The sequence below is a fragment of the Oncorhynchus masou genome, chromosome 24, assembly GCF_036934945.1.
Source record: "Oncorhynchus masou masou isolate Uvic2021 chromosome 24, UVic_Omas_1.1, whole genome shotgun sequence".
Classification (NCBI taxonomy): domain Eukaryota; kingdom Metazoa; phylum Chordata; class Actinopteri; order Salmoniformes; family Salmonidae; genus Oncorhynchus; species Oncorhynchus masou.
The window spans coordinates 52,670,640-52,693,061 of record NC_088235.1 but is presented as its reverse complement, the minus strand read 5'-3'; the positions used below and the strand labels follow the sequence as shown (position 1 = coordinate 52,693,061).

The following is a 22,422-nucleotide window of genomic DNA, read 5'->3' as shown; positions in this document are numbered from 1 at the left end:
GAGTGGAGGACAGGGGAGCCTCTTAAAGAAGTTACAGATCTGTGCGAGCCAGTAATCTTGCTTGTTTGTAGGTGACCAAATACTTATTTCCACCATAATTTGCAAATAAATAGATTAAAAATTCTACAATGTGATTTTCTGGATTTTTTTTCCCTCATTTTGTCTGTCATAATTGAAGTGTACCTATGATAACTTACAGGCCTCTCATCTTTTTAAGTGGGAGAACTTGCACAATTGGTGGCTGACGAAATACTTTTTTGCCCCACTGTAGCTATAGCGGCTTATGATGCATATTATTTCATGCGTCCTGTATGTGTAATGTGTAGGCAAATTAGAATTTGCTTGGAACTACTTTAACTTAAAGTTTGAGGTGTTAAAGCCACGTCCATCTGACTCACAACAGTGAACATAATGTTGCAAGTCAGAAAAGTATTATTTTATTATTCATTATTTTACACAGAGTGATGTTTTGACAAAATGATAACAAATCAAAAGTAGTAAAGGCCAATGACCTGATTTTTGCTTCAAAAAGCAATACTTCTGCCCTGTCTCATGTGTCTGTACCTTTAAATATTTGGTCCCATTTTATGATTATAGATATTGAAAATAAAAGAATGGGATGAAGCGAGGTGCGTTATGTCCGTGTTTCAGTAAAACAACACAATGTTGCAATATAAGATTGAACATTTCTAAAGTTGGAGAGGATGAATAATTGATATTTAAGTGTCTTTGGGTGCGACTTGGATAAAAAGTAATGTTTGGCTATGGAAAATCCTATTTCAACCCACACTAGTAGGTCAGTGGAAATGAAACACTAAAAATACTTGTACACTTTGTATTGTGCTGTACAGGATGTCAAAAGAACAAACACAGTGATAATTCATATGATTGAAAAAATAAATAATTATCATACAGTAAAACACAAAATCATTATCATTATTATAATTGTCTCTGTTAACATGTATCATGGTTGATCTCTGAATGTCCTAATTTGGTCAGAAAAACTGAACCAGTAGAAAAGTCAAGGCAAACCACTTCTCAAGCGCAAGATTAATCCAGTATTATACAATACAATGACAGAGGCTTGTGTTAAACAGTTTCTATTAATAGCGCTGAATAACTTCATACATTGAGTACATATTACACATACTCAAATGTTGGCTTTAAAACACCATCTTTTTTTACATCAATAGATGGGATGTGTGATTGGGCGCAAGTCTTCATTCCTATGTGAAAGTGACCTGGGATAAATATGCACCTGATCAAAGTTCTCTTCTCCAAAAGGCACACACGAATACTCTTCTATAATATTCAAACTAACATAGTTCCCTTGAGCAGTTTCCGTAACAGAGGGATGAGATGGCACATTTTGACACCATGAAAAAACACATTTAAGAAAATGTGCATATAATTCAACCTTGTTTTATGAACCTGAAAAGTGGCTTGTACCTGACCATTGTTGTCTTTGAAACATCATAGATTAAAAACACTGTATTAGCATGAAAACTTAATGATTAGATAAATAGTTTGTTTTAAATGATTGCAATGCAAGTCTAAAGCTCACATACTGTGCAACAATAACCAGCTACTGTAGCTAGATCCTTGTCCTCCACGTGTGAATAGTTTCCTGTGTAAACAGCAAAAACACAGTATGAAGGCAAAATATCAGAGACTTTCTAACTAAAGAGACAAAATGTGACAAAGATATTCTGTTTCCTTTACCATAATCTCTTCCAACAGCTGGCTCTCTAGCAATTATCCTGGGGACAAGGTTACCTTTACAAGGTTACCTTTAAGTGTTAAGAAACATTATATTATTTTTTTTACAATAAAATTGACTCTAAAATGACAAATCATTTACCATTCATTTATATTGGGCACACAATAATCTGAAACAACCTGAACAAAGAGAAAATGCATCCAACAAATGTGTAGAGTCACAAGCTTGATGTAGTCATTGTTTGCTAGGAATATGGCACTGAATACTTAACTCTTTGCTACTTCAATACACATAAGTGAATTTGTCCCTATACTTACTGGTCCCCTAAAATGGGGGGACTATGTGCAGAAATTGTTGTAATTTATAAACATTTCACCCGATATGGATGAAAATACTCTCAAATTAAAGCTGACAAGTCTACAATAGAAACCTAACAGTCAGTGTATCATTTAAAATCCTGGAGTACAGAGCCAAAACAACCAAATATGCATCACTGTCCACCACCAGTGGGGTGGAAGATGATGTTTTGCAGTGAGTGAGCCAGAACCCTCCTGATTAAGTCCACTTCCATGGTAGCGGAGTCCAATCCATTTCTGTGATATATTGACACAGTGGAAGCCAGCATGGCCTCTTCCTGTGTATCGTTATAATATCTTTAATGGTCTATCACATACCTGGTACAGTAGTACAGGAGGTTGATGGCAACTTAATTGGGGAGGACAGGATGGTGGTAATGGCTGGAGCAGAATAGGTGGAGTGGTATCAAATACATCATACAAATGGTTTCCATAACATTACCACAAGCCCATGCTCCCCAATTGATGCCATTCCATTGACTCCATTCCAGCCATTAGTATAAAAAGTCTGCCTGACTAAATACTTTTTTTGCCCCACTGTATGTCTCTGGTGGTCTTTGATGAAAAACCTCCTGTAGCTGAGCCATAGGTGACACAGACAGGTCAGCCCTACATGCACTGATAGGCCTCAATGTTTTCTTTGATCTCGGTGAATAAGCCACTGTGTTACACAGCCAGGCTGATCCTACGTGCTCCGGTAGGTCTTTATAATGTCTTTGATAGTCCTCCTGCAGATCGGACAGCAGGCGTTGGCCATCTTCTTCAGTTTGAGGCCACAGGCGTAGCAGAGACACATGTGACCACAGGCGTACAGCACCGTGTCCACTACGTTCTCATAACAGATGGTGCACTCGTCACTCCAAGAGCCCTGGCACACTTGGAAAGTGGAGGATTCTGGGTGGCTGGAGAATGGAGAGCTGGGAGTCGTACCTGGGAGACAATGGAATAGGTTTTAGTGTTAGGTGGATAATTGTCATACCTTGGAAACTGTACTTCTCCTAGTAGGCGTTTTTCAATTTCAGACTAATTATACTGCATCTTCTCTGAAAAGATATCTTCTCTATGTTTACACTTTGCAGGATATTGAGTCAATATAACTCGTGTTGTTCCTTTTGAGAGGGACTAAACTATAATAACAGGTATCAGGTTGCTGTGTGACCTTTTGTGTATTATACATATCACATTTCCAGCCTATCGCGGTCAAAAGAAACTCTCAACAAATACGTTAAATGCAGCTAATGTAGCCCTTCTTGGTCACATTGCTGCCATAAACAAAGGTGGAAAATGATATACAGCAAGAGATAGAGAGGAGGAAGAAGAGAAAAGAGAAAAATAGAGAGCGATAAAACACCGGGATAACATCTAACCTGGTGAGTGACAAGGTAGTAATGGAAAGAGGGTTCACCTGTGGAGGTGCTGAAGGCTGGTGGGAAGCTGGCGTTGAGAATCGTGTTGAGGTTGATGTTCAGGTTGGAGTTGAGGTTGGGCTCAGAGCTGTCGCTGCAGCGCAGTGTTGGGGTGTAGGATGGGGAGCTGGGAATTGATGGCCCCTGAGGGTCTGCATTCAAAGACGAGCCTGAGGGCACAGAGAAGCACTGTGTCACATACAAACTGCTCTGAACTCATGTCCAGTGCATTCGGAAAGTATTCAGACCCCTTCCTTTTTCCACATTTTGTTACGTTACAGGCTTGTAAAATGTTTTATTCAATAAATAAAAATCCTCCATCTATACACATTACCCCATAATGACAAAGTAAAAATAGGTTTAGACTTTTTTGCATACTTATAAAACAGTATATATATATATATATATATTTATTTATTTTTTTTACATAAGTATTCCGCCCCTTTCCTATGAGACTCAACATTTAGCTCAGGTGCATCCTGTTTCCATTAATCAACCTTGAGATGTTTCTACAACTTGATTGGAGTCCATCGGTGGTAAGTTCGATTGATGGGACATGATTTGGAAAGGCACACATCTATCTAAATAAGGTCCCACAGTTGACAGCGCATGTCAGAGGATACATGGATAAATGGATAGCATACGATCTATGATTGTGTGCTATCCATTTATGTTTTTTATATGTTCCATTTACAGTTGAAGACTGAAGTTTACATACACCTAAGCCAAGTACATTTAAAAACTCAGTTTTTCACAATTCTTGCCATTTAATCAGAGTAAAAATTCATTTTTTTAGGTCAGTTAGGATCACCAGTTTATTTTAAGACTGTGAAATGTCAAAATAATAGTAGAGAAAATTATTTATTTCAGATTATATTTCTTTCATCACATTCCGAGTGGTTCAGAAGTTTACATACACTCAATTAGTATTTGGTAGCGTTGCATTAAATTATTTAACTTGGGTCAAATATTTTGGGTAGCCTTCCACAAGCTTCCCACAATAAATTGGGTGAATTTTGGCCTATTCCAGAGCTGGTGTAACAGAGTCAGGTTTGTAGGCCTCCTTGCTTGCACACGATTTTTCAGTTCCGTCCACAAATGTTCTACAGGTTTGATTGAGGTCAGGGCTTTGTGATGGCCACTCCAATACCTTGACGTTGTTGTCCTTAAGGCATTTTGCCACAACTTTGGAAGTATGCTTGCAGTCATTGTCCATTTGGAAGACCCATTCGCGACCAAGCTTCAACTTCCTGACTGATGTCTTGAGATGTTGCTTCAATATATCCACATAATTTTCCTTCCTCATGAGCCATCTATTTTGTGAAGTGCACCTGTCTCTCCTGCAGCAAAGCACCCCCACAACATGATGCTGCCACCCCCATGCTGCACAATGAAATAACACATATTGAATCATATAGTAACCACAAAAGTATTCAACAAATCAAAATGCATTTTATATTTGAGATCATTCAAAGTAGCCACCCTTTGCCTTGATGACACCTTTGCACTCCTAGCATTCTCTCAACCAGCTTCATGAGGTAGTCACCTGGAATGCATTTCAATGAACAGATGTGCCTTGTTAAAAGTTACTTACATTTTTTTCCTTCTTTATGCGTTTGAGCCAATCAGTTGAGTTGTCAGTTTGAGCCAATCAGTTGTGTCCCCGGACCCCAGTCTACAGTATGGATGGTTGCATTTGTGTGCATCTATAAGTGAATCAGGAGCCCTTGAGGCATTGCAGTCTCACCAAGAAGTGCCCCCCCACCACATTTACAATCCCACTGGCCATGGCAGCGTCTGTCCTGTGCCATATCCATCCATTCTGAACAGCAGCACCGGCAGCCCTATTTGGCATCAGAGGAGAATAGCTATGACATTTCCAAATCCACTGACCTAGTGGGCTATATCTTAACGGCACTAATTTTTTTTGATTACAGACAGGGCTCTAAAGTGCAACCATTTTGGTTGCATATGCTACGAAATACAATACTGTCCGACCCAACATTTTATTTTGGGATCACCGTGCATCTACAAAAATAATCAATCAGGTAATAATTTTTGTAATGATTAGGCTTCATTGTACTATTGTTTTTGAGTGAACTATAAAGATAAAAAATATAAAAGTGAAGTACAGATTCATTACTGTCATGGTTGCACCATTAATACAGCGAAAACTGATTGTTTCTAGCACAAACTGTTGAAATGTTTTTTTTTTTCTTTCTTACATTCATAAACCATTTCACGGGCTGTTCCAAAACCACTCACAGGCATTTGTTTACACCTTGTTCAGTCATGTAACATTATTCGCTAACTAACAACCTGGTTACTCGAGTACCAGCATAACCAAATGTTTAGGGGAAAAGAAAGAAAGGAAAAGGGATAGCAAAGACAGTACAGAATGAACAGTGTGGGGATAGCTTCTTCAGGAAATCAATGACCTTATCATAGCAATGAACTGAACTCTTAAGGAGACAGTACAATTTTCAATGTAATGTATCTAAATAGGTAGTGCTTTTACACAATGTAGAAATGTAATATTTCACAAATGACTGCAATTTCAATGACATGTTTTTGTATCAACATTTTAGCCTTTTATAATAAACAGAGTTTATAGGGCACAAAATGAGCTAGAAATCCATATAGGCCCAATATGGACTCAATCACTTTTTTTTTATTATATAATTTTATGGTGGTCCTAACCTTTACGGTGAGAGCAACAGTACCACTAATAAGATATAAGATGTTTTAATTTAGAAACCTGTTTAAACATAAATGTCTGCCATAAAACTCCTCTTACACTGGTATCACTTATGTGCCAAATGAAACAACACCTTCAGTTTGCAAGCAGTAAGCATACCCAACCCACACATTACCACATTTGTTCCCTATTTTTACATCCCGTACCCTAAAACTCCCTGAAATGGAATAGATACCTGACCACACTCCCTAAGGTGAAAAAGAACCGCAACAGCTGTGCTTCACTCAACGAGACCGGCCATTTTTTTTAAAGAAAGTTTGAAACACAGTCTCGTAAACCCTATTGCTATGACAATAATGTACATAATCTAGTCTAAAACTAAGTGACTCTGATACAATAGAGCCTTGACAAGGGGGCGCCCCTATACACTGCCATCTCTCTCTAGTTGGACCACCCTTACTGGCAGGGTCTCAGTTTCAATCCACAGAATATTATATCAAAACTATTGTGGAGCTCCTGCACCTAAATACAAACAGTACCGGCACCCAACAAGAATACCGGCACCTATTTCAGTTCAAGTCAAGCACTTGTTTATTGTTTTGTATCAACCAAGGTTACACTCAAACATGTTTGGTTTCAAGTGGATCAATGTAAAGTTTGCAGATAGTGTATGTATATCTTCTCTAAAACGTGTGAACCACATACATCACTAGCATTACTAGCAACAAGTTCAGTGACATTGTGGTAGAGTACTATAATTACACAAGTTTGCTTGCAAGCGTCCTCATATGATCATTATCTACTTAACGTGACCTGTGTGACAGACTGGCTGCACAGCTGTCTGGTAACATCCTGGTCACCTCTAATAGGAGATCATACAGAAAGATACCCTTCATGTGTATTCCTAAACCCTTTCATCCAGGACAGGGTTCAGATCCTGCCATCGTATGAATGCACTCCTAGCCCCTCTATCTGGAATGGGCAACATCTGAGGGCCTAAGAGTATGCAATCCAGCCTGGGATGTCTGCATGTGGCCCTAGCTAAATCCACTGTGATTCAGTGTTTCCCAACTCCAGTCCTTGAGTACCCCCAACAGTACAGTTTTGTTGTAGCCCTGGGAAAGCACAACTTTTTCAACTGGTCAACTAATCCTCAAGCCCTCAATGAGTTGAGTCAGGTCAGTTTGGGGCAACAACAAAAATGTGCTTTTGGGGGTACTCAAGGACTGGAGTTGGGAAACAATGATGTAGTGTATGCACAGCGCCTTTCACCACAACCTTATCAGACCTCAGTTGGTAGAGCAGGGTTCTTACAATGCCAGGATAGTAGGTTCGATTCCCGGGACCACCCATATGTAAAACATTTATATGCGCATGACTAAGTCAATTGGATAATAGTGTGTGCTAAATGGCATGATATTATATCTTATCTGAAGTTTGCCACTGTACTTACAGTACACCATGATTTTATTATCATGAATGTATGTGTGGAGCTGCAATGGGAATGAACATAAATAAGTACTCTTTTGGAGCTCATACAAACAAGAAGAAATTAAGGTATTCACACGCCATGATCATGCAAAAGTGATGGACTCCCATCTGCTTCATTTCACAGATCCAACAACACACGACCATGGACAAGAGCCACTGTCAGAGGTGGTGATGTCAGAGTCATAAGAGAGGAGAGAGAAAGAAAGAAAGAAAGAAAGAAGAGGTAAAGAAAGAGAGTGGCGGCCACCGTTAGGAGTGTAAGACGTGGGTGAAAACCGTGATGTCCGAATGCGAGATGCAATTATATTTTCATAATGCATATGGAAGGAATCTTAAGCAGCCCCCCCCTCATGGATGATAACACTGTCTGACGCTGCTGCTGGGCCCCCCCAGAACAGAAATAACCCACTCTACCCAGGAGAGGAGAGTGGAAAAGATAGGAGACAAATTACCTCGCAATATCAAAGCAGTTCCATTAGTTCCTTCACATTTCTTGTTTAACTCTTGAAGCTATGGGGGCGCTATTTCATTATTGGATAAAAAAAAACGTGCCCGTTTTAAGCGCAATATTTTGTCACAAAAAGATGCTCGACTATGCATATAATTGATAGCTTTGGAAAGAAAACACTGACGTTTCCAAAACTGCAAAGATATTATCTGTGAGTGCCACAGAACTGATGCTACAGGCGAAACCAAGATGAAACTTCAAACAGGAAATGAGCAGAATGTTTGAAGCGCTGTTTTCCAATGTCTCCTTATATGGCTGTGAATGCGACAGGAATGAGCCCCAAATTTCTGCCGTTTCACCAAGGTGTCTGCAGCATTGTGACGTATTTGTAGGCATATCATTGGAAGATTGACCATAAGAGACAACATTTACCAGGTGTCCGCCCGGTGTCCTGCATCGAAGTTGGTGCGCAAACCTCAGCTGCAAGTATTTTTCCATGGAATTCAGAGAAGAAAGCAGGCTTCCACGAACGATATACAGTGCCTTGCAAAAGTATTCGGCCCCCTTGAACTTTGCGACCTTTTGCCACATTTCAGGCTTCAAACATAGATATAAAACTGTATTTTTTTGTGAAGAATCAACAACAAGTGGGACACAATCATGAAGTGGAACGACATTTATTGGATATTTCAAACTTTTTTAACAAATCAAAAACTGAAAAATTGGGTGTGCAAAATTATTCAGCCCCTTTACTTTCAGTGCAGCAAACTCTCTCCAGAAGTTCAGTGAGGATCTCTGAATGATCCAATGTTGACCTAAATGACTAATGATGATAAATACAATCCACCTGTGTGTAATCAAGTCTCCGTATAAATGCACCTGCACTGTGATAGTCTCAGAGGTCCGTTAAAAGCGCAGAGAGCATCATGAAGAACAAGGAACACACCAGGCAGGTCCGAGATACTGTTGTGAAGAAGTTTAAAGCCGGATTTGGATACAAAAAGATTTCCCAAGCTTTAAACATCCCAAGGAGCACTGTGCAAGCGATAATATTGAAATGGAAGGAGTATCAGACCACTGCAAATCTACCAAGACCTGGCCGTCCCTCTACACTTTCAAGTCATACAAGGAGAAGACTGATCAGAGATGCAGCCAAGAGGCCCATGATCACTCTGGATGAACTGCAGAGATCTACAGCTGAGGTGGGAGACTCTGTCCATAGGACAACAATCAGTCGTATATTGCACAAATCTGGCCTTTATGGAAGAGTGGCAAGAATAAAGCCATTTCTTAAAGATATCCATAAAAAGTGTTGTTTAAAGTTTGCCACAAGCCACCTGGGAGACACACCAAACATGTGGAAGAAGGTGCTCTGGTCAGATGAAACCAAAATTGAACTTTTTGGCAACAATGCAAAACATTATGTTTGGCGTAAAAGCAACACAGCTCATCACACTGAACACACCATACCCACTGTCAAACATGGTGGTGGCAGCATCATGGTTTGGGCCTGCTTTTCTTCAGCAGGGACAGGGAAGATGGTTCAAATTGATGGGAAGATGGATGGAGCCAAATACAGGACCATTCTGGAAGAAAACCTGATGGAGTCTGCAAAAGACCTGAGACTGGGACAGAGATTTGTCTTCCAACAAGACAATGATCCAAAACATAAAGCAAAATCTACAATGGAATGGTTCAAAAATAAACATATCCAGGTGTTAGAATGGCCAAGTCAAAGTCCAGACCTGAATCCAATCGAGAATCTGTGGAAAGAACTGAAAACTGCTGTTCAAATGCTCTCCATCCAACCTCACTGAGCTCGAGCTGTTTTGCAAGGAGGAATGGGAAAAATGTCAGTCTCTCGATGTGCAAAACTGATAGAGACATACCCCAAGCGACTTACAGCTGTAATCGCAGCAAAAGGTGCCGCTACAAAGTATTAACTTAAGGGGGCTGAATAATTTTGCACGGCCAATTTTTCAGTTTTTGATTTGTTAAAAAAGTTTGAAATATCCAATAAATGTCGTTCCACTTCATGATTGTGTCCCACTTGTTGTTGATTCTTCACAAAAAAATACAGTTTTATATCTTTATGTTTGAAGCCTGAAATGTGGCATAAGGTCGCAAAGTTCAAGGGGGCCGAATACTTTCGCAAGGCACTGTATCAATGAAGAGATATGTGAAAAACACCTTGAGGATTGATTCTAAACAATGTTTGCCATGTTTCAGTCGATATTATGGGGTTCATTTGGAAAAAGGTTTGGCGTTTTGGTGACTGAATTTTCGGTTTGTTTTGGTAGCCAAAAGTGATGTACAAAACGGAGCGATTTCTCCTACACAAAGAATCTTTCAGGAAAAACTGAACATTTGCTATGTAACTGAGAGTCTCCTCATTGAAAACATCTGAAGTTCTTCAAAGGTAAATGATTTTATTTGAATGCTTTTCTTTTTGTGAAAATGTTGCTGGCTGAATTCTAGGCTTATAGCTATGCTAGCTATCAATACTCTTACACAAATGCTTGTTTAGCTATGGTTGAAAAGCATATTTTGAAAATCTGAGATGACTGTGTTGTTAACAAAAGCCTAAGTTTGAGAGCAAATATATTTATTTCATTTAATTTGCAATTTTCATGAATAGTTAACGTTGCGTTATGCTAATGAGCTTGAGGCTATAAATAGGATCCCGGATCCGGGATTGCTCGTCGCATGAAGTTAATTAGTCTTTGAAGACCTGTTCTCAAACACTATGCTAACATAGCTAAACAAATTGAAACACAGTCATTCTCAACAAGTTGGTCAGAAAACAAAGCCTACCAGGGGAACAGGTTGTTCAGGACATTATGACAAATAACCTGGCCTCAACAGAGCTTATTAACAAAACAATAGAGCACACACACACATCTGTGCTTACAAGCTGTTTTCTGCAATATAGAAATGTTCATATCAAACTAATAAATTGCCTAAAGATGCAAGGCTCTAAAAAAAGTATTCCCACAGAGTATCAAAGCCATGAACATCTAGTACTAAACATGCTTGCAAACCAGAAAAATATGTAGGCCTACATCTTAAGAGTTCTGATTTGTTTCAACCTGTAAAACATATTTAAAATAATAATTTCCCCCCCTATTTTCTCTGTGTAGAACATTGTAGTTTACTTAAATTCCAGGCCCTAGAATCCACTTACAAACAGGAGAATCACTGCAAATATGAGCGCAAATCTCCACATGCATCTTGTCATTAATTCCCCATTTGCAACAGCACCCTTCCCTGCCAGCCATTATTTATGACATATTATTCTAGTGTTTATTTATCATGGGTTGGTCCTATAATCACCCTGTTGCCTCTGATACACGGGACTGGCACCGCAATACCAAAAAGTGGGAGTTGTATTCAGGTTTTCCCCCCTAAGGCCTCCTCATCTATCTCAGCTTGTCATGGTGTGTAAAGACTGGGCATGTACGGTCATTTGTGGTGTGTGTGTGTGTGTGTGTGTGTGTGTGTGTGTGTGTGTGTGTGTGTGTGTGTGTGCCCGTGTATTCTTGCATGCACACAGACATATTCACAGTTCAAGCAGGTAGAAATACAGCCAGTATGAAAATTTCACATCAGTCTGATGAGTTTTGCAGAGGGCAAGAAAGGCATATATTAACCCCCGCTGTACCAAACCAAATGCTTGGCTCGAAGCAAAGGGAAATAATGTGCGAGTTGAGATAAGAGATTATTTGATAGTGTACCTGTGACGGCCAATACAATACGGCTTGGAACACTGCTTGTCCAATCAGCGTCCATGATGTAAAATTATCACATATGCCTTTACAATCTTTTATGTCCAACAATGAAGATTCAAATACACATTTTTGTGCTCAGAAAACGGAATAAAACCACCCGTGGTTCAAATTCAATCCACAGGCCACCAGTTGAGGAACCCTGATACACAGTTAAGTTAGTTCCTACAGCACGACCGGGAGAAGTACAGTAGGTGAGGGCAAATGTAAGATTAGAGTCGTTATGATAAACGTGTGGCAGAAGAGGTGGGACAGCAAGACCAAGGGTCGGCATTTCAATGTCGTTCGGTTGCGCCTAGGACATTGTACATTAAACTGGTCATTACATTTGGTTGGCAAGCATGTGAATGGTTTGTGTGTGGAGTATATGGTTGATGAAACAGTAAAGCATGTGTTGAAAGTACCGATATGTGGAAGAGAAGCAATATTGTTGTGTAGGGTTATTTAGGTTGGACAGGGATGGGAGGGATTTGGAGGATGGGGGAGGATTTGTTAGACGTAAGTAGGGCTCTTTTATTTTCTTAGTAGAACAGGATTAGGTCGGAGGGTTTCTTTTTTCATAATGTTTGTTTCTTTTTTGATTCATCTGTACGCTGCGATTGACTGCACACTCCAGTACAGTAGGTGCCGTTAAGCACCTCTAACGTTTGTTTGAGGACCGCCATAATACCATAGAAGACAACGACCTGGAAAACTTTTGCGTAGCGACATCATCGTAAGAGATTGGATTATTGTACCAGTGTTGAATGTCTAAACTGAAATAGCTAACAAGCTATTATGTTAAGGTATAAAATATTTAAAAGTTGTTGCTTTGTTTGTTGAAACTGTCACTGGGCAGTGACGGTGTTAGCTAGCTAACCTCAAACAGACCAAAGGGGGACCTTGTTTTTTTTGTTGCAGATCATTCTATGCAACGTTCTGTTTGAGTCTAACAACGTTAGACATTGAACATACCTACCTAACTAGCTAGCACCTAACATTTGAACATTGATAGCTAGCTAGCTCCCGGACCGAAGGGGATATCCTGTTAGCTGACATTACCAATAATAGTTTATCCTGTCAGCGACCACTTCTAGGTCCTAAAAGTTATAACGCTTGATACCTAACTAGTTAATTAGCTAGCTATTTATGACTATGCCAGAAATAGTCATATCTGGCTAAATCATGCAGTCTGCAAAGGCCTGAAGAACTTAAGTCATTCAGTTCTCAACAACTCATTATGATGAATCATCAATTCCTAGTTACTGATTGGTTTATTAATTGTTTGTAGATAGCGTTGTCTCCTCTGTGTCTGTATGAATTATTATTATTATTATTTTTTTAATTTAATATTTATTTTACTAGGCAAGTCAGTTAAGAACAAATTCTTATTTTCAATGACGGCCTAGGAACAGTGGGTTAACTGCCTGTTCAGGGGCAGAACGACAGATTTGTACCTTGTCAGCTCCGGGATTCGAACTTGCAAACTTTTGATTACTAGTCCAACGCTCTAACCACTAGGCTACCCTGCCGCCCCAGGAATGAATGACACAGCGATAAGCTTGTTGGGGGTGACTGGGTGCACAGTGCTGTAGCGGTGGGACTGAGAAGATGGCTACAGAGAACAGACCTGCCAACATGCACACATTTTGCGTAACAACTACGCAATTCTCTACCCATGTACGCAGGTACAAGATCTGAGTTAAAGTACGCAGAAATGAATAGGGCCTGATTTTTTAATTAAAAAAAAATCCACTGAGCAATCTAACATCCTGATTCTCGAGCTGCAACAGAGACATGTACGGAGTTTGTGTCAATGGACAGGGAGATAAATACATCATAATTCGACGTAGCTGCCCCGTGTCTGCCCCTCCTCCTGTTTGTTGTGATGCTGAGTTTGCCTACTGTCAGCTGTACGCAAACACATCGACAAATCCCTTTTCGACTCTGTGTTGTGGAAAGGTAAACACTAATTGTTTCAAGCTAACGTTAGCGAACATAAGATGGAAATTCAGTGGGCTCTAAAGTACCTGCAGTTCACTCGCATTTGCTAGTGAAAGAAATTAAATGCAAATACGAAAAATAACTGGTTTTGTGCAAGTATGATATACATTTAATTCTGTGTCCCATTAGTTGTATTTTCCACATAACATTACGAGGATCAAGCAACCTGATAATTATGATCCACGGCATAAAATGCATTACAAAAGTATAATACAAAATAAATAAACATCTTGGCATTAAATGGAGTCAGGAGTTTAGGAGACTGCACGATGAAGAATGAATGCGTGTCCGGTATTAGCTATAGAGGCAATGCTTCTATAGACTCACAAACAGCGCGCGGGGGGGTGACCCCAATTTCGGAGGAGTTGAATCTCCAATTTACCGCGCGCGTCTGGTACTCTACAAAGTTGAACAAGGTTGGCAGGTCTGAGAGAGGTTTTCGTCCTGAGCCCAATAGTTTGATCAGCTCCGAGTTCAACTTGGGTTAACCAATAACATTAAAGTAGATCACCTTTTAGCCAGGTACATTTCTATGGCAACAAATCATTCAGAACTAACCTGCTCTTGGACAGGCTAACTCAAAGCTAGCTCCACTTACCCCGAATGAAATGACTGAGCCAAGAGTTGAAGACCAATTAAATCAGATACCCTTCCTCTCACAAAGATTGTGTCATCATCCCCTTCATTTGAGGAAGGCTGATTAAATATTTTATTCATCAAATGTTAATATTACACATTTAGTAAGGACAGCATTTTACTTTCCAAACTGTACATTTTTTCACGTGATTGTATTTTGAAATTTGCAAAAGCCAAACTTACAGCCGCAACCAACCATAGCAGTTCCCATTCAAGTGAAGACCTTCAGCCATTGCTAACGTGTACCCCTTTGGGTCCACAGGACAAGGATTAAGAAATACCTTTCTATCCAGACTAATCAGATTCCCCATTTCTCAGAGGCCATTTCAAAAAGTGCCTATTGGATAATGCAAATAAATGCAACCCCCTTTTTTTGCAAAAAAAAACTAGCTGACCGATCTCGGTGCCATCTGGTGACAAAATGGGAATGGAGTTCTCAGCGGTGGTCCAAAATGATGTTCCGGAATATGGATATTGAATGAGATAAAAGGGGGGGGAAAAAATCCCTTTTAAAATGCATTGGCCAATCAAAACCTAAACTATCGTCTTTCCTATCATTGAATTACTTTGGTACATAGGAATCAAATCCTCCACAGGCCATTCAAGGATAAGACACTGAAGTTGTTTCTTAAATGGGGAAAAAAATACTTTATCTGAAAAGTCTCACCATTTTAAGGTAAACAACAAAGATTAATATGATGTATTTGCTAGAGTTGATTACATGAGTCTGACATTATGAAAACAGATTAGCATTGTATTAACACATAATGAAGCCTTAGTTTATACTGGAATTTCACTTGATGCACTTGTCAGAATCTCTTAACTCTGACATGAGTTTAACAGAATTATGTATTGTATTATCATAACAATTTTACAAAACCGTTCAGTGTCACAAACCCTCCAATGAACTCACCTAGGATCCTGAGTTGTGTAACGTCTCCATGCAGACCAAAGAACATCCATAGAGGTCTGGAGTTGTCCACACACACCTGCATCCCCGCATTGATCCCATTGAGGTTCAGAAATACCTCCCCCTCCACGTTCACCACGAAACACAGGATATCACTGTTATGCAGGGGCATCCCTACCCGACACACCGCCCAGAATTCCTTGCGGTCGACCAGAGACTCCGGGCTGTATGGCAGGTCACTGGGCCGAAGCCCGGCCGGGTCGCACGACGTCACGCCGTAGGAGAGTGACCCGAGACGAGTGCCACCCGCCTTGGTCACTTTTACAAACACACTCTCTCCACAACACAGTGGCCGGCTGGTGAACACCAAGGTCCTCTCGTCACAGCTGCGGTGCTCCACGCCCCGGGTCACCGTGTTCTCATCGAGGGCTTTGACGTTGGCACCTCGGAGTGGGTGGAAGTGGAGATCGCTGTCAAGGAGCGAGGTGAGCAAGGAGCACTGCTGGGAGTTGAGGGAGTTCTGGGGGATGGAACAGGAGGTGGAGCTAAGGGGGTGCAGGCGCTCCTCTTCCTCCTTGTGCTGGTGGCGAAGGTCACACAGTCTGATAGAAAGGTGAATGTCGTCTGGGTCCCGCCATAAGGACGCCTGGTGGGCCGCGTTGAAGGAATGAGGATGCAGGCAGTCGAGAGGCACCATCTCACTGTCTGTCGGAACAGAGAGACACAAAAGCAGAATGGTTCATCATCTGATTAACACTTTTCTTATAAATTCCATGAATCAAATGGTCAAAAGGTGTGTAAAAAAACATTCTGTTAGTACAATGCACAAATTTGTACACTGAAGTCTTTTTTTTACATTGGAATATAAGTATTATGAGCTGTTTGCCTAAGGCTGTTCAGTTGTCTTTCTTATGCATTCAAGATCTACTTTACTCACTGTTATGAAACATAGTCACAAATGCACAAATAGCTAAATGTGCATGTTTATGTGTTTAGAAATAGAAGCGTTAAAGTGGGAAGGGACATTGCTGGGGGGTAATGTCCATATCAGAATTAAATAGACATAATAGCGTTACATAACATTGACTGAATGAGCAGTTCACTTGTCCCCACGACAAAGACCAAAAAGCCCAGCTGTGCCCTGGACGGGACAGTTCTACACAGCATCAGAGACCAAACATTCCAGCTGTTCCACACACTACACAGACAACATTAACTAGGCTTTCAGACTCCATATAGCTCACCATTCTGCCATCAGCATGGCGCAACAGGAACCGGGATTCGACGGATTAGAAAATGTTTTTCCACTCCTTAATTATCCAGTGTTGTTGATTATGTGCCTATTGGAGCAAATTCTTGTTTTTAGCTGATAGGAGTGGAACCCGGTGTGGTTGTCTGCTGCAATAGCTCATCCGTGAGAAGGACTGACGAGTTGTGTGTTCCAAAATGTCATTCCGCACACCACTGTTGTACTGCGCCGTTATCCTTCGACCAAATCAACAAACTGTTTTTGCCCACTGGATGTTTTTTGTTTGTCGCACCATTCTCACTAAACCCTAGACACTGTCGTGAATGAAAAGCCCAGGAGGCTGGGCGTTTCTGGGATACAGGAACCGGCACAACTAGCACTAACAATCATACCACCCTCAAAGTGGATTAGGTCATTCACTTTGCCCATTCTAACATTCAATCGAACAGTAACTGAATGCCTTGATGCCTGCCTTATATGGCAAGCCATGGTCACGTGACTCACTGTCTGTAGGAGCAAACGGCTGGTGTACCTTAAAAACTGGCCACTGAGTGGGTTTATGCATGTGCAGTGACGTGTATAAACATGACTCGACTTTACATAAGTCACATTAACGTCGACTTTAAGTACAGTATGTCCTCTGTAGCCATTTGAACTATCCCATATAAAAAAAACTATATTAGTGTGGTCTAAATACTATAGCATTCACTGTAGTATTTTTGCAGACTTTAATGTAGTGCTAAGGACTGAAGTCCGCAAAAACAGTAGTGAATATTGTAGTATTTACTGTCGTGTTTTTGCAGATATGACAGTAGTATATTGTAGTAACATCTGCCGACTAGGCTTAGCCAAAATGTCACAACTACCAGACTACGAGGAGAACCCCTCAATCACAATAGGTTCGTGACAGGCCACTGATTGAGTTGGGTCAACAGTTTGAGCAATGCAACAGACCAGACAACATCTTACGAAAATCTATATTTTTTATTCCAATTGTAATTTTGAATGTTATACACAGGTTCATGATAGCTTTCTGGAAAAAAAAAATGGTCTCACAGAGATTCAGCTGACCAAGTTCACAAGATGCCACAAAACACTGACAAATACTGTACTTCTGATGGTATTCAAGATCCACTTTAACTTATGAAACATACTGTCACATAAATGCATCTAAATGTGCATGTTTCTGCATTAAATTTGGAAAGGAGATTGTCTGATATGTACATTACCCCCCCAGCAATCAAATATAGTATTTGAAATGACCCTCTTTGATCATATATGTGACTTCAAGTCATAAGTATTTATGATTGTCTGAATACTGTAGCACATGCCACTATATGGGTATGTACACTACTCAAAAAAATAAAGGGAACACTTAAACAACACAATGTAACTCCAAGTCAATCACACTTCTGTGAAATCAAACTGTCCACTTAGGAAGCAACACTGATTGACAATACATTTCACATGCTGTTGTGCAAATGGAATAGACAACAGGTGGAAATTATAGGCAATTAGCAAGACACCCCCAATAAAGGAGTGGTTCTGCAGTTGGTGACCACAGACCACTTCTCAGTTCCTATGCTTCCTGGCTGATGTTTTGGTCACTTTTGAATGCTGGCGGTGCTTTCACTCTAGTGGTAGCATGAGACGGAGTCTAGAACCCACACAAGTGGCTCAGGTAGTGCAGCTCATCCAGAATGGGACATGAATGCGAGCTTTGGCAAGAAAGTTTGCTGTCTGTCAGCGTAGAGTCCAGAGCATGGAGGCGCTACCAGGAGACAGGCCAGTACATCAGGAGACGTGAAGGAGGCCAACAACCCAGCAGCAGGACCGCTACCTCCATCTTTGTGCAAGGAGGAGCAGGAAGAGCACTGCCAGAGCCCTGCAAAATTACCTCCAGCAGGCCACAAATGTGCATGTGTCTGCTCAAACGGCCAGAAACAGACTCCATGAGGGTGGTATGAGGGCCCGACGTCCACAGGTGGGGCTTGTGCTTACAGCCCAATACCGTGAAGGACGTTTGGCATTTGCCAGAGAACACCAAGAATGGCAAATTCATCACTGGCACCCTGTGCTCTTTACAGATGAAAGCAGGTTCACACTGAGCACATGTGACAGACGTGACAGAGTCTGGAGACGCCGTGGAGAACGTTCTGCTGCCTGCAACATCCTCCAGCATGACCGGTTTGGCGGTGGGTCAATCCAGGTGTGGGGTGGCATTTCTTTGGGAGGCCGCACAGCCCTCCAAGTGCTCGCCAGAGGTAGCCTGACTGCCATTAGGTACCGAGATGAGATCCTCAGACCCCTTGTGAGACCATATGCTGGTGCGGTTAGCCCTGGGTTCCTCCTAATGCAAGACAATGCTAGACCTCATGTGGCTGGAGTGTGTCAGCAGTTCCTGCAAGAGGAAGACATTGATGCTATGACTGGCCCGCCCGTTCCCCAGACCTGAATCCAATTGAGCACATCTGGGACATTATGTCTCGCTCCATCCACCAACGCCACAGACTGTCCAGGAGTTGGCGGATGCTTTAGTAGTCCAGGTCAGGGAGGAGATCATCAGGAGCATGCCCAGGCGTTGTAGGGAGGTCATACAGGCACGTGGAGGCCACACACACTACTGAGCCTCATTTTGACTTGTTTTAAGGATATTACATCAAAGTTGGATCAGCCTGTAGTGTGGTTTTCCACTTTAATTGTGTGTGACTCCAAATCCAGACCTCCATGGGTTGACAAATTTGATTTCCATTGATCATTTTTGTGTGATTTTGTTGTCAGCACATTCAACTATGTAAAGAAAAAAGTATTTAATAAGAATATTTAATTCATCCAGATCTAGGGTGTTATTTTAGTGTTCCCTTTTTTTGAGCAGTGTAATATTGGCTGTCTGATGTTATACAGTGCCTTCTGAAAGCATTCTGAAATCCCTCAATCTACACACAATACCCCATAATGACAAAGCAAAAACTGTTTTGTAGAAATGTATTTACTTAAGTTGGAGTCCACCTGTGGTAAATTCTATTGATTGGACATGATTTGGAAAGGCACACACCTGTTTATATAAAGTCCCACAGTTGACAGTTCATGTCAGGGCAAAAACCAAGCCATTGAGGTCGAAGGAACCTTCCATAGAGCTCCGAAACAGGATTATGTCAAGTTACAGAACTGGGGAAGGGTACCAAAATATGTTTGCAGCATTGATGGTCTAAGAACACAGTGGCCTTCAGCTTTCTCAAATGGAAGAAGTTTGGAACCACCAAGACTCTTCCTAGAGCTGGCCGCCCAGCCAAATTGGGCAATTGGGGGAGAAGGGCCTTAGTCAGGGAGGTTACCAAGAACCTGATGGTCACTCTGACAGAGCTCCTCTGTGGAGATGGGAAAATCTTCCAGAAGGACAACAATCTATGCAGCACTCCACCAATCAGGCCCCTATGGTATATTGGAAAGACGGGAGCCACTCCTCAGTAAAAGCCCACTTGGGGTTTGCCAAAAGGAACCTAAAGGACTCTGACCATTTTTGGCCTGAATAACAAGTGTCATGTCTGGAGGAAACCTGCCACCATCCCTACGGTGAACCATGGTGGTGGCAGCATCATGCTGTGGGAATGTTTTTCAGTGGCAGGGACTGGGAAACTAGTCGGGATCGAAGGAAAGATGAACGGCGCAAAGAGAAAGAGAGATCCTTGATGAAAACCTGCTGCAGAGCACTCAGGACCTCAGATGGAGGTAAAGGTTCACCTTCCAACAGGACAACAAGCCTAAGTACACAGCCAAAACAACACAAGAGTGACTACAGGACAAGTCTCAATGTCTGAGTGGCCCAGCCAGAGCCTGGACTTGAACCCAATCTAATATCTCTGGAGAGACCTGAAATTAGCTGTGCAGCAATGCTCCCCATCCAACCTGACAGAGCTTGAGAGGATCTGCAGAGAAGAATGGGATAAACTCCCCAAATACAGGTGTGCCAAGCTTGTAGCTTAATACCCCGAAAGACTAAGCTTTATACAGAATTCCCTGCTACAGTAGGTGATGTGGATGTGGGGGAGGGTAATTATGGCAGGTGTACCCTCTATATAGCTCTATGGCAAGGTATTTATACGGGCAGGTTCGAGGGTGCCTCCTTTCAATGCAGGTTCTTCTCCATACTTATTTTCCAACATAATTTGAAAATAAATTAATTAAAAATCCTACAATGTGATTTTCTGGATTTTTTTTCTCATTTTGTCTGTCATTGTTGAAGTGTACCTATGATGAAAATTACAGGCCTCTCAGATGTAGGGGACATTTTAAAAGCTCCAAAACATTTTTAACCATTCGACAGGGATGGATTTTGTCAAAATGTATTGCAACAAATGGCATAATGATTTTTTTTTTCAAATAAATGATTTCCGAATACTTCTGAAGTTATGCCGGGCACGTGATGTAGGCTAATCACGTAACCATAAGCGCTATTCTAAAATGCCAACTGCCTGCAAAACCAAGAAAATACAAAAATATGTGTTTTCATTGCAGGGCAACGATTGTTCTAACTTTCAATGCCCAAATTGCTTCGCCTCGCTTTTCAAGTTGGCTGGCAAGTTTCACCATCTGATTACTTCAGATCTACAGAAACACAAGTTTCACCATGGCACAGACCGTGGTGATACGGTGGCGCATGAGAATTATTAGAATATGGCAAATATTAGTCCATTGCATTCTATCCATGCTGGCTTTCGCAGTCTACATGAAATATTTGGACAGGCATATAGGCGGTCACCAATTTATTAATGTACAATGGAAACACTACATTTTCATTGAACACTACATTTTCAATTTTTTTGTTGGTGTGACATTACCTCCAGTTGTTTCCAATTGACAAGATGGTTCAATGGAAACTAACCCTAGCAGACAATTGTTGCATCTATATCAACTTTCTAGTAGGCAACAAAAATCACTGGACAAGTTAATGTAAACATAGCTACTGAGTTTATTAAATGTGACAATATTCAAAATGTCATTGTTTAAAGCCACTGCAATAATGCCCTTTTGTTTTCAGTTGGTTTGTTTGGAGAGGTTTTGCTGGTATGAGGTCCAGGTAGTTTTTTGGCAGTAAGGTGACTGTCTAAGTGAAGTAATTTGTATTTCTAAAATATCTGTTTATGTAAATACAGTGGTTAACTTATTTTTTTAACCATCAGTAGAACAGTATTGTTTATTACTGTTTTTGGTCATCTTGTGAACTTGGTCAGCTAAAGCTCTGTGAAAGCACTGTTGTAGATCAGAAAGATCTGTTTCTTCCAATAGATAGCTAAGTATTTTTGGTGTACTTTTGTTAATGTGTTATTTATGCATGTCAAACAAGTCAACCTAATCCTCTAAGCTTAAATAAAATGTAGCTTGTTCTTTATATCTGACTCTGTACCATTTCCCTTTAATGGACCTAGCTAGAATGTGTAATATGTTAACATTAGACAACTCTAATAAACATTTGATATTTTTTCTAAAGGTGTTGTCTGGTCGTTGCATTTCTCAGAACTGTTGACCCAACTCAATAGTTGGTCTGTCAAGAACCTGTGTCTGGTTGCGGTGTTCCCCTCATTAAACAGTAACTGGGGATGTCTGGTAGTCGAGACATTTTAGCTAACCCTAGTTGACAGGTGTTACTACAGTATACTAGTCATGTCCACAAAACACTACAGTGGATACTAAAGTATACTACAGTAATATCTGCAATACACTAGTGAATACTATCGTATAC

At 40.9% G+C, this 22,422-nt stretch overlaps 1 protein-coding gene across 2 annotated transcripts in view; it reads right to left on the bottom strand.

The window, feature by feature from the left end:
• Positions 1-2,382: 2,382 nt before the first annotated feature.
• The window catches only part of LOC135511632 (E3 ubiquitin-protein ligase NEURL1-like), a 64,551-nt gene continuing 44,511 nt past the window's right edge, over positions 2,383-22,422 (bottom strand). Inside the window, exons 4-6 of one of the 2 annotated variants that reach the window (XM_064933117.1) lie at positions 15,437-16,138; positions 3,482-3,652; positions 2,383-3,006 (exon numbers count right to left, since the gene is read on the bottom strand). In XM_064933117.1, coding sequence (XP_064789189.1) covers positions 2,762-3,006; positions 3,482-3,652; positions 15,437-16,138 — 1,118 coding nt within the window. In that variant the 3' untranslated portion in view covers positions 2,383-2,761. The remainder of the gene's footprint in view (positions 3,007-3,481; positions 3,653-15,436; positions 16,139-22,422) is intronic. The other variant, XM_064933119.1, reaches the window with a different exon arrangement.